The sequence below is a fragment of the Haliotis rubra genome, unplaced genomic scaffold (assembly GCF_003918875.1).
Source record: "Haliotis rubra isolate DU_JTF1 unplaced genomic scaffold, ASM391887v1 Scf4, whole genome shotgun sequence".
NCBI classification, from domain to species: Eukaryota; Metazoa; Mollusca; class Gastropoda; order Lepetellida; family Haliotidae; genus Haliotis; species Haliotis rubra.
The window spans coordinates 2,758,934-2,771,244 of record NW_025767079.1 but is presented as its reverse complement, the minus strand read 5'-3'; the positions used below and the strand labels follow the sequence as shown (position 1 = coordinate 2,771,244).

Here is a 12,311-nt window from a genome sequence, read left to right as displayed (position 1 = left end):
TAGCGTCACTTTGAACCCGTGAAGATCCGGGTCAGAATTTATCTTCAGCAAACCATGCTTGTCGTAAGGGGCGACCGACGGGGTCGGGTGGTCAGGCTCGTTGATTTGGTTGACACATGTCATCGTATCCCAGTTACGTATATCGATGCTCATGATGTTGATCACCGGATTGTCTGGTCCAGACTCGATTATGTACATACCGCCGCCATATAGCTGGAATATTGCTGAGTACGGCATTAAACAACAAACGAACCCATGTTTGAAACCAACAGGCAGGGATGTGTTTCAAACAAACCTAGAGCTATTGCAAATGGGCCCAGGTTATTAATTATGTTGTTGGCACTTAACGCTGTGCAATATTCCAGCTATATGGCAGCGGTCTGTAAATAATTGAGCCTGGACCAGACAATCCAGTGATCAACACCATGAGCATAATCTACGCAATGGGAACCGATGACAGGATAGATGAAGATCAGTTCTAACCAGGATTTCTACGGGTTGTGTGTATAATGATAGAATTTACATTTAACATACCAGACAATAATAATAATAGCTTATGGAGTTTCACCGGCTTCAATGGTAAAACCTTATTTGTCGTTTTCGTCTGAGGACAGCATACTTGTGTATTATGGCTTGGCAATATTGGAATGAGATGAGATAACTCGCATGTATTTTTGTAATCGTATCAAATATCTGAATATCCTTCTACATACATCACAGATGTTGTGAAACGTGATACAAGGACCAATTACGCTACTCTGTTACATATGTCGGTTTACATTATGTATGAACGAATGTACAAACATCCATGCAGAACGATAGAATATAAAATGATAATGACAGATCTCCATAGTTGATGTTCTTTGTTGGAAGTAGACCGAATATTCATTATGGAAGTCTGGTGTTGACTAAGGGAGACGGGTCTGGTGTTTACTGTTGGGAGACGGGTCTGGTGTTTACTGTTGGGAGACGGGTCTGGTGTTTACTGTTGGGAGACGGGTCTGGTGTTTACTGCTGGGAGACGGGTCTGGTGTTTACTGCTGGGAGACGGGTCTGGTGTTTACTGTTGGGAGACGGGTCTGGTGTTTACTGTTGGGAGACGGGTCTGGTGTTTACTGTTGGGAGACGGGTCTGGTGTTTACTGTTGGGAGACGGGTCTGGTGTTTACTGTTGGGAGACGGGTCTGGTGTTCACTGTGGGAGACGGGTTTGGTGTTTACTGTGGGAGACGGGTTTGGTGTTTACTGTTGGGAGACAGGTCTGGTGTTTACTGTTGGGAGACGGGTCTGGTGTTCACTGTGGGAGACGAGTTTGGTGTTTACTGTTGGGAGACGGGTCTTTTGTTTACTGGTGTTTACTCAAGGAGGCTGTTAAGCTGTTCATTGTTTACTGTGTGAGACAGTAGAAGACGTTGGGAGACGGGTCTGGTGTTTACTGTTGGGAGACGGGTCTGGTGTTTACTGTTGGGAGACGGGTCTGGTGTTTACTGTTGGGAGACGGGTCTGGTGTTTACTGTTGGGAGACGGGTCTGGTGTTTACTGTTGGGAGACGGGTCTGGTGTTCACTGTGGGAGACGGGTCTGGTGTTTACTGTTGGGAGACGGGTTTGGTGTTTACTGTTGGGAGACAGGTCTGGTGTTTACTGTTGGGAGACGGGTCTGGTGTTCACTGTGGGAGACGAGTTTGGTGTTTACTGTTGGGAGACGGGTCTTTTGTTTACTGGTGTTTACTCAAGGAGGCTGTTAAGCTGTTCATTGTTTACTGTGTGAGACAGTAGAAGACGTTGGGAGACGGGTCTGGTGTTTACTGTTGGGAGACGGGTCTGGTGTTTACTGTTGGGAGACGGGTCTGGTGTTTACTGTTGGGAGACGGGTCTGGTGTTCACTGTGGGAGACGGGTTTGGTGTTTACAGTAGAAGACGGGTCTGGTGTTTACTGCAGAAGACGGGTCTGGTGTTTACTGCAGAAGACGGGTCTGGTGTTCATTGTGAGATACAGGTTTGGTGTTTACTGTGGGAGGCGGGTCTGGTGTTTACTGTGGGAGACGGGTCTGGTGGTTACTGTGAGAGACAGGTCTGGTGTTTACTGTGGGAGGCAGGTGTGTGTTTACTGCAGAAGACGGGTCTGGTGTTTACTGCAGAAGACGGGTCTGGTGTTCATTGTGAGAGACAGGTCTGGTGTTTACTGTGGGAGGCGGGTTTGGTGTTTACTGTTGGGAGACTGGTCTTTAGTTTACTGGTGTTTACTCAAGGAGGCTGTTAAGCTGTTCATTGTGTGAGACGGGTCATTGTTTACTGTTGGGAGACGGGTCTGGTGTTTACTGCAGAAGACGGGTCTGGTGTTTACTGTAGGAGACGGGTCTGGTGTTTAATGCAGAAGACGGGTCTTAAGGATACTGTTTGAAGACGGGTATAGTGTTTATTGTAGGAGACGGGTCTGCTGTTTACTGTGTGAGGCGGGTCTAGTCTCCGCTGTAGAAGATGGGTCTGGTATGTACTGTGAGAGACGTGTCTGGTGTTTACTGTAGAAGATGGGTGTGGAGGCTACTGTGAGAGACAGGTCTGGTGTTGTCTGAGGGAGGCAGGTCTGGTGTTGACTGTGAGAGACAGGTCTGGTGTTTACTGTGAGAGACGGGTCTTGTGGTTATAATTACTGTGAGAGACGGGTCTGGTGTTTACTGTTGGAGACGGGGTTTTTGTTTACTGTGGGAGACGGGTATAGTGTTGACTGTGGGAGACGGGTCTGGTGCTTACTGTGGGATAGTGGTCTGGTGTTGACTGTGGGAGACGGGTCTAGTGTTGACTGTGGGAGACGGGTCTGGTGCTTACTGTGGGAGACGGGTTTTCTGTTTACTCAGGGAGGCTGGTCTGATGTTCACTGTGGGAGACGGGTAATTGTTTATTGTGTGAGACGGGTCTGGTGTTTACTGTGGGATACTGGTCTGGTGTTGACTGTTGGGAGACGGGTCTGGTGTTTACTGTTGGGAGACGGGTCTGGTGTTTACTGTTGGGAGACGGGTCTGGTGTTTACTGTTGGGAGACGGGTCTCAGGTGTTCATTGTCAAAAACTTGGAATTACACCAAGCGACCAGTATGGATTTAAGACCAGATCCTCTGTACAGGAGTAAGGGTTTGTGCAACTCAAATATGACCGATGGTCAGATGAATCAACCTGATGCTTGTTTGTGGTTGATCGGATGTTCTCTTGGTAAAGTTGGCGGTTTGCTCCTTCAGGGAAAATTGACTCATTGGCAAAAGGTCTGATTATTCATTATTGAGAGACATGCTAGAGGGTATATATATCGATATACTTTAAGCGTTGTTTCGATATGTAACCTGGCTAACTGGGTATTAATCATTTCCCAGAGATATTGACTGTCGCTTGTGCTTTGGACCACAGGCATGTCTTTTATAAGCTCTACTGACTGACTGACTGAGTGAGTTTGGTTTTACGCCGCTTTTAGCAATATTCCAGCAACATCACGGCGGGGGACACCAGAAATGGGCACAAGCTCTACTGTGTCTTTGTGTCACAGCTGGAATGTTGCGGACTCATTCACTCACTCACCACGGTCTTGGGTGTGACGAGTGAACGCTTCAGCTACCAGTCCACCCAACCACCAGACCCATGAACACTTTAAGGATATTTTATCTCGATTTGATGAATAATCCTGTAATACCTTTCAAAGCCATTTCGTTGTGTTAATGTTGCGATCTGGTTGAGTTGTTTTCAAAAGGCAGACATTGGTTGTGACTATGTAATTATATGAAGTATTTCAACACTCCCTCCAAACTTCAAACAGGAGCTCCGTCAGCTGCTCAAGAGATGAAGACCGGGAGGACGTCGCACAGGTGATGGATGTGCATTTGGCGTGTGGGTCATCCTCGTACAAAATCGGGCGCATTTACCATGCACTATCAGTAACATCGATTTTAAACCATGCACTGAGCGACACCCTCTGTAGCCATGAAGTTATGAAATAAGTACTACGTAACATCAATATTTACCTTTTAGTTAAAGAGGGACTCGTCACCTGCAAAATGGCAGTGCCGGCATATATCATGAAAGTACTTGAGAAACCTCAGCAAAGTTATGAAATTAGCTGTTTATGATCACATAAATTACATATGATTACATTAGCCAATGTTTATCACATGTATCAATTTTGTTTGTTCCGATTTGTGCCTCAATGACATATCCAGTTTCAAGTACCACCGGTTTCTGTCCCTTCGACATATCTTATTGTAAAGGTCTAACAGTTTCAAGGACTACCTATGTCTGTCCCTTCGACATATCTAGTTGTAAAGGTCTAACAGTTTCAAGGACTACCTATGTCTGTCCCTTCGACATATCTAGTTGTAAAGGTCTAACAGTTTCAAGGACTACCTATGTCTGTCCCTTCGACATATCCAGTTGTAAAGGTCTAACAGTTTCAAGGACTACCTATGTCTGTCCCTTCGACATATCCAGTTGTAAAGGTCTAACAGTTTCAAGGACTACCTATGTCTGTCACTGTGACATATCCAATTGTAAAGGTCTAACAGTTTCCAGTACCACCGGTTTCTGTCCCTTTGACATATCCAGTTGTAAAGGTCTAACAGTTTCAAGTACCACCGGTTTCTGTCACTGTGACATATCCAGTTGTAAAGGTCTAACAGTTTCAAGTACCACCGGTTTCTGTCCCTTTGACATATCCAGTTGTAAAGGTGCAACAGTTTCAAGGACCACCGGTTTCTGTTACTGTGACATATCCAGTTGTAAAGGTCTAACAGTTTCAAGTACCACCTATTTCTGTCACTGTGACATATCCAGTTGTGAAGGTCTAACAGTTTCAAGGACTATCTATTTCTGTCCCTTTGACATATCCAGTTGTAAAGGTCTAACAGTTTCAAGTACCACCGGTTTCTGTCACTGTGACATATCCAGTTGTGAAGGTCTAACAGTTTCAAGGACCACCGGTTTCTGTCACTGTGACATCTCCAGTTGTGAAGGTCTAACAGTTTCAAGGACTATCTATTTCTGTCCCAGTTGATCCCTGACATATCCAGTTGTAAAGGTCTAACAGTTTCAAGTACCACCGGTTTCTGTCACTGTGACATATCCAGTTGTAAAGGTCTAACAGTTTCAAGGACTATCTATTTCTGTCCCTTTGACATATCCAGTTGTAAAGGTCTAACAGTTTCAAGTACCACCGGTTTCTGTCACTGTGACATCTCCAGTTGTGAAGGTCTAACAGTTTCAAGGACTATCTATTTCTGTCCCTTTGACATATCCAGTTGTAAAGGTCTAACAGTTTCAAGTACCACCGGTTTCTGTCACTGTGACATATCCAGTTGTAAAGGTCTAACAGTTTCAAGGACTATCTATTTCTGTCCCTTTGACATATCCAGTTGTAAAGGTCTAACAGTTTCAAGTACCACCGGTTTCTGTCACTGACATATCCAGTTGTAAAGGTCTAACAGTTTCAAGGACTATCTATTTCTGTCCCTTTGACATATCCAGTTGTAAAGGTCTAACAGTTTCAAGTACCACCGGTTTCTGTCACTGTGACATATCCAATTGTGAAGACCAAATAGTTTAATAGGTTCATGGATCACCTATTTCTGTCACTGTGACATACTCAGTTCTAAAGGCCTAATAGTTTCAGGGACCATCTATTTGTGCAGGCACAACTGCATGTCGAATGTTGTTATAGGCCACTGCATCCATCCACCGCCGTGTCACAGTTCACGGTCAAATCACGCATTGTTGTCTAAGTTTGTTATTGAAGTCCAGATGTTTCCAGAATCCTCACTGATTTACAAGGTTCGACTCACCGCTTTTGTGATCCTTGTTTCCTGAAGCTCGAGCCCCTGAATTTATAACCTAAAACCTGAGCGTTCACTCAAATGTAGCGCCTTGTTTGTGTGACCTGCCTTCTTTGCTAAAAATAACGTTCAAGTGCTATTGTTTGATAGAGGTCAGGCATGACTGAAATAGTCTGCTCCCTTGCAAGGTACTGGCGGGGGACAACAATGTCGAGTCGTTCAAGTGAGTAGGTAGACTAACGCTTAGTCTCTGAATATATATAATTTAGATAGTAAAAAATAAACCCATTTAAATTGAAAAGGAGCCCCAGTCAGATGGGAAATTCAGAACCTGAAGGAATGTAGACTTGCTTAACTTAGGGCTTTATCATTGCAGGGAGGGCTAAGCAGTCGGGAAAATAATGTGGTTCAGGGACTGTGAGACAGACAAGTGCTAAGGGAACGAACCCAGAGTTTGAAGTGGCTAGTGCATTGGGTTATAACACTACCTGATGTCCTACTCCGGGGGCATGTCACGAAAGGTAATAGTTTGAAATACCTTGAATGATGGGTTCGTTACGGGCGTGTGTGGGAATACCGGGGTTTACAACTCAGTCAGAATATGACAGGTTAATTAATTGCTTGTTCAAGACCATGTTTCACTAATACTAGTAAATGCATTTTAAAGTGAGGGATTTACGATGGTCTTAGAATACGTGAATGAGGTGGATTTTACGCAGCTTTTAGCAATATTCCAGCAATATCACGGCAGGGGACTCCAGAAATGGGTTTCACACATTGTACCCATGTAGGGAATCGAACCCGGGCCTTCGGCGTGACGAACGAACGCTTTAGTATACCCCACCGCTCCGTCTGTCGTAACCACTTCGTACAAGTTGGTCCTGGATCCATTTACTCCAAATGAGCTCATTGCTAAACCTGTTAAAGTGCAGTAGTTACGAACTTACGATTATCTTAGTACTAAGGCCGCTTTGTTGAACGGACCCAAAACCATTTTCCATAAACTGATCTGCCTAGTCTACGTTAAAGTATGGATTTACTAAGGTCTTTGAACCTTTATCACTTTGTACAAACGGGCCCTATGACACATTCCTAAAAGGAATCTTAGTACTAAGGTATTATAGATACGATACCCTTAGTGCTCCGATCGCTATATGGAGCGGAATCCAGCACCGTGTTACATGAAGCGATCATATCGCTACAACTGTAGAAGAAAGGATAGACTTGCACAAGTCTCTAAGGTAATAATAAATAGTTTAAATGATAATTTCTATAAAATATAAATATTCCTTTCACGAACTGGGTTCTGTACTACCCGCGTATCTAGACTTGCTTCTTTATAGGATAGAATTACTATACACCAATGGGCTTAGCAGTCAGTACAGCCTTGGAGCAAGGTTAATGAAAGGAGTGCACAACTTGTTAGAGAGGAAAATACCTCTTCCTGGGAAGGCTCAGACATCGCATTACGTTAGCATTGGTCGCCAGGAACTTGTTCTTCTATCAGAACCCCTCATATAGTTAGACCTTGTTTGTCCGAACTCGACGGATACCGGACACCAATTGCCAGATAAATACGATTAGGGGGTATTCAAATGTATGCAAAGTCTGTGTGGTTTAATTCCCTTTCAGCAATAGTCTATTACTATCATGGCGGTGGATACCACAAATGGTCTTCACGCATTATACCCTGGTGGAGAATCAAACCCTGGCCCCCATTTCCAGATGAGAGAGTGTTGTAACCACTCGGCCACCGATCGTCACACATCAATAACTCCTTTCAGACATAGTCTACTGATTCCGATCCGACCAGTCCTTATGTTGCCAATCCATCTTTCAACGTCTCTGGAACCACCGACTTTCCGTTAGACCAAAAGCTTTACTTACATCACAGTAAAACATGAAGCAGTTCTTTGACGTTAGACGTTGCGCTATGGTGCAGTGAGTGAGTATGGTTTTACGCCACTTTTAGCATTGTTCGGGCAATACCACGGCGGGGGACTCTAAACATGGGCTTCACACATTGTACCATGTGCGGAATCGAACACTGGCCTTCGGCGTGACGAGCGAACGCTTTAACCACTAGGCTACCCCACCGCCGCTCACTATGGAGAAATCAGTGGGACTGTTGCTGCAAACCAAGAGACATAATCATGGACCGAGATTCGAACCCGTGACAATACATTCCTGGCAGGCCAGAGTACCCTTAGACCCCATTGTTTCAGTGAGTGAATGAGTTTAGTTTGGCGCCGCACTCAGCAATATTCCAGCTATATGGAGGCGGTCTGTAAAAAATCGAGTCTGGACCAGAAACTCTTGTGATCAACAGCATGAGCATCGATCTGCGCAATTGGGAACCGATGACATGTGTTAACCAAGTCAGCGAGCCTGACCACCCGATCCCGTTAGTCGCCTCTTACGACAAGCATGGGTTTCTGAAGATCAATATTCTAACCCGGATCTTCATGGGTCCACATTGTTTCAAGTTGGAAGAAACAAAGCGGTCTGTATACTCACTCACTCACACATTTCCACACAAGATAAACACTATCATTTCTTTAATTCGGAAAGTCATATCCGTGCAGTCCTAATTCGCTGCACATCTACCCAATAATCGGATTCTTTGGGTCCTTCGTCGTGTGATGCTGGTTCTGTGTGGCTTGAAGGAGACGCGGCAGTGTCTGCGTCCATAAGGTGACCCGGTCCTTATAGGGCTTGGATCCGACGGACATTGTGGTATTCAGCAGTAGATAGTGTTCCCCTGGCTCCGAGAACTGAGGCCAAGTCTGGTGCAGGCCATACTGTACAGCGTTGTTGGGATCACTGTAAAGTAGAAACAGCCCTCAATGATTATCAGATCACTTAAAATACTTCACAACATGCAGGTGAGCTACATAACCTTTGCATTATACCATTTCTCATGACACACATACACCTGCAGGAATATTCTTAAAAGTGAACTCTAATTAAAACACGTTGATTACTGGAATATTCTTCGTTCACGTTATTGTTTGTATAACAACATGGCGTTTTTTTAGTGAAGACATATTTCCAAAATACTATACTTCTATTTTGTGAAATGAATTTTGCTTGTGGACCAAAGAAACATTAAATACAAACAATGCAATAAAATACAGTGTGTGTTCCGGGAAGTTTATAATTAGTTAACTATGGAAGTGTATTATGTTTACAATGTTTATCACTTTGCCATCCTCTTTGCAAAGTAGGGTTACGTTGGTGGTTTGGTAGCCTTGAGCGAAACATTTCTTTGGCCACCAAAAAGTCCCGTTCTGGTCAGTATCACTGCATTGAGTGAGTGAGTGAGTGAGTTTAGATTTACACCGCACTCAGCAACATTCCAGCTATATGGCGGCGGTCTGTAAATGATCGAGTCTGGACCAGACAATCCAGTGATCAACAGCATGAGCATGCATTCACACATAGATGCAGTATGGGCCACGTGGGGATTACTCCCATGATGGAGGCAATGTGTCACGCCCCACCCCAAAACCTCGGGCATTCCGGGACAGAATATGTCTCGAAACCTACGCTGGACGTCACAGGTGACAAATTAGCTGGGGGGGTTGCACACGCTCACTTGGTTGACTACGTGGATTGTTGCTAACAATATCGACCACCTGATTGTCTAACCCTGACTGAATAATTTACAGGCAGCCACAGTGACCATATAGCTGGAATGTTGCTGAATGTGGCGTTCAACAACAAAGAGAACAAACAAACAAACAATTAGTCCTGCTTCACGTTCTGGACCCCGTTCCAGAAAGCGATCTCATCACCATGTTCGTCTTATAACGCTATGTTCGCTTTTGGAAACGGAGTCTCAATGAGACATTTCCGTTAAATGTCTAGAAGTTCTACCTCAAGTTGGTTGGTTGTTATTTTTGATTTTACGCCGCAGCACTATTCCACCTATATGGCGGCTGTCTGTAAATAATCGAGGTTCGGTCCAAACAATCCAGTGATCGAAAGCCAGAGCATCGATCCAATTCAATAACGACACGGCTAACACTTGACTGCTACTTGGCGATATCAGAGGAACTCGGGTTTGCATGCCTTCATTCTGAGATTCTGGGACTGTCCTTTAGGGCGAGCCTTGCCTCGGTATAAAGAGTATCAATAGTGCCCTAATCCGTTCTGTCCCATACTTGATTACGAACAGGCAGGAATAGTGCCGACTGTAGCTTAAAACAACACACAATCAAACAAAATATCTCTTCCCACCATACTGACACATTCAAACTCAAATCCTCCGTCGAATTCTTAAATCTTTTCTTATAAAGAATATTCAGCGAACATACCCATATCTTGCGAAATCTGTCAGCAGTCCCATCAATGTTTGGGCAAGCTTCTCATCGGCCTGGTCTGGATCTGTTATACTGTTGGGGTACGATTTTGCCAAAAAGGCGAGGTAGGCTTTGTTGAGACCAAAAGTGTACAGGAGGTCTTGAGCGTGATCCATCCCCTTGCCTTGGCGGCGAAAAAAGGATGGGGTGTGGTCGAACACGTACATGTAGGTCTTCTTCACCGTTTTCAAGCTGCTGGTTAGTTTTGAATGTGCCCTCGCAAAGACTGTCACGGGGGCAACCATTCCAGCATCACCAAGAGTGTTCATTTCTTCTTGAATGTTAACGGTATGGCTTTGAGAGGGGGCATACGCCTTAGCCACGGCCTGTGTCATGTCAGAAGAAGATGCTCCAAAATATACTTGCAGAAGATCTGGAATGAAGGTGTTCTTGTAGAATGTCATGTTTTGAACAGGTGAGGATAATGATGAGTGCAGCTTTTTATCAGTTGCTCCTGCAATAGTCCTGAAGATCGCTCCTTCATTGCTAACAACTGACACCATGCAGTCCAGATTCTGAAGTCCTACCTGTTCCAGGTAACTTGAGGAGTTCATCAGAACCAGCGGGTCGTCTTTGACAAACACCCCATCAACAGTCGGTACAAAATAAGAATCGACTAATGACGTGGCAGGTACAGTTGACATTGGCCAAGATGCTGCAGTCAGCATCAAGGCTGGGACAGTCCTCAGACAGGCGATCATGGATGTGGAATCGCTCTGGGAGGAACAGTTTACTTTATGAGCCAGTTGTCGTGCATATTTCAGAGAGTTCCTTGTGTGAGCCCATGAGGACGACGCAGACCCGCTCTGCATGATTGTCCTCTGAAACAAACCCTTGGACCCTGAGTACAAGGCCTGGAATGCCACACTAGCGGATCCTGCTGATTCTCCCATGAGGGTAATGCTGTTGATGTCCCCGCCAAAAGATGCAATGTTTTTCTTAACCCATTGCAGAGCAAGATGTTGGTCCCAGAGGCCATAGTTTCCCGCTGACACGTGGTCCTCTGTGCTGAGGAACCCAAGCGGTCCCAAGCGATATTGGATGGTCACCACTATTACCTGACCATGGGCAACGATCAGTGAAGGGTCATAGGTGAAAGCATCCCCGAAAACGAATCCCCCTCCATGTATCCAGACAATTACAGGAATGTTCCTGGTTTCCGTAATTGAGGCTGGAGTGAATACATTCAATGTTAAGCAATCCTCGTCCCCAGTGACACCATCAAAGCCCAAAAAATTGAGAATCTGAGGGCATGCTGAACCATACTTGTTTGCTTTGAAGGTGTGATTAAACCCAGGATGTGGCTGTGGTCGCTTGAACCGTCTACTCCCTGAAGGCGGAACAGCGAAGGGAATTCCTAAGAATGCATGGTAAGAAGTCCAGTCCTCTGTGACGTTTGTGGTCCCCTCAACTACACCCCACGGGGCGTCGATGACAGGCAGGGCGTTAAGGTGTTGCAAGGTGAACAGCAAGGTGAAGACCCCAATGAGAACCATTGCGTTGGTTTGAAGAACGACCACTCGTCGAGCTCTGGTTATTTTGTGTGCCAGTCACATGGGTTATACAACTGCTATGTTGGTATAAATAGTAGTAATACAAGATACTCTGTCCCTTATCTGCAATGCAAAATGTGCCAGCACCTTGCACAGTTCACATGTTCACAAATGACAGTGAATAGGCATTAAAGCCCCTTGCCATGATCTCGAAAAAATAGATTGGGTGTGGTCAAGCACATGCATGTAGGTCCTCTTCCTAGACTAACTCTTAGTCTCTAAATATATATATAATTTGATAGTAACAAACAAGCCCATTTAAATTGAGAAGGAGCCCCAGATATTGAGGAAATCTAGACTTGCTTTATTTAGGGTTTTAGCATTGCAGATAGGGCTTGGCAGTAGGGAAAATAATGTGGTTCAGGGACTGTGAGACAGACTAGTCCTCTTCCCTAATTTGAAGTTGCTGGTCAGTATTGAGGGAGTGCTCGCAAGGAGCATGGGGCATGATAATTAGTGTTCATTTCTGCGTGAAGATTAACAGTGTGACTTTGAGAGGGGGTATACACCTTAGTCACGGTCTGAGTCATGCCAGAGGAGGATGCTCCGAAATATGACTGCACAAGCTCTGGAATGAAGGTATATTATTG

General features: G+C 44.9%; 1 protein-coding gene across 1 annotated transcript; it reads right to left on the bottom strand.

The window, feature by feature from the left end:
* Positions 1–8,347: 8,347 nt before the first annotated feature.
* Positions 8,348–11,753, bottom strand: LOC124287237 (cholinesterase 2-like). Its single transcript, XM_046723737.1, has 2 exons — positions 10,124–11,753; positions 8,348–8,627 (listed from the first exon to the last, which is right to left on the bottom strand). Exons 1-2 carry the CDS (start codon positions 11,662–11,664, stop codon positions 8,408–8,410), a joined length of 1,761 nt encoding a protein of 586 aa, XP_046579693.1. The 5' UTR covers positions 11,665–11,753; the 3' UTR covers positions 8,348–8,407.
* Positions 11,754–12,311: the final 558 nt, after the last annotated feature.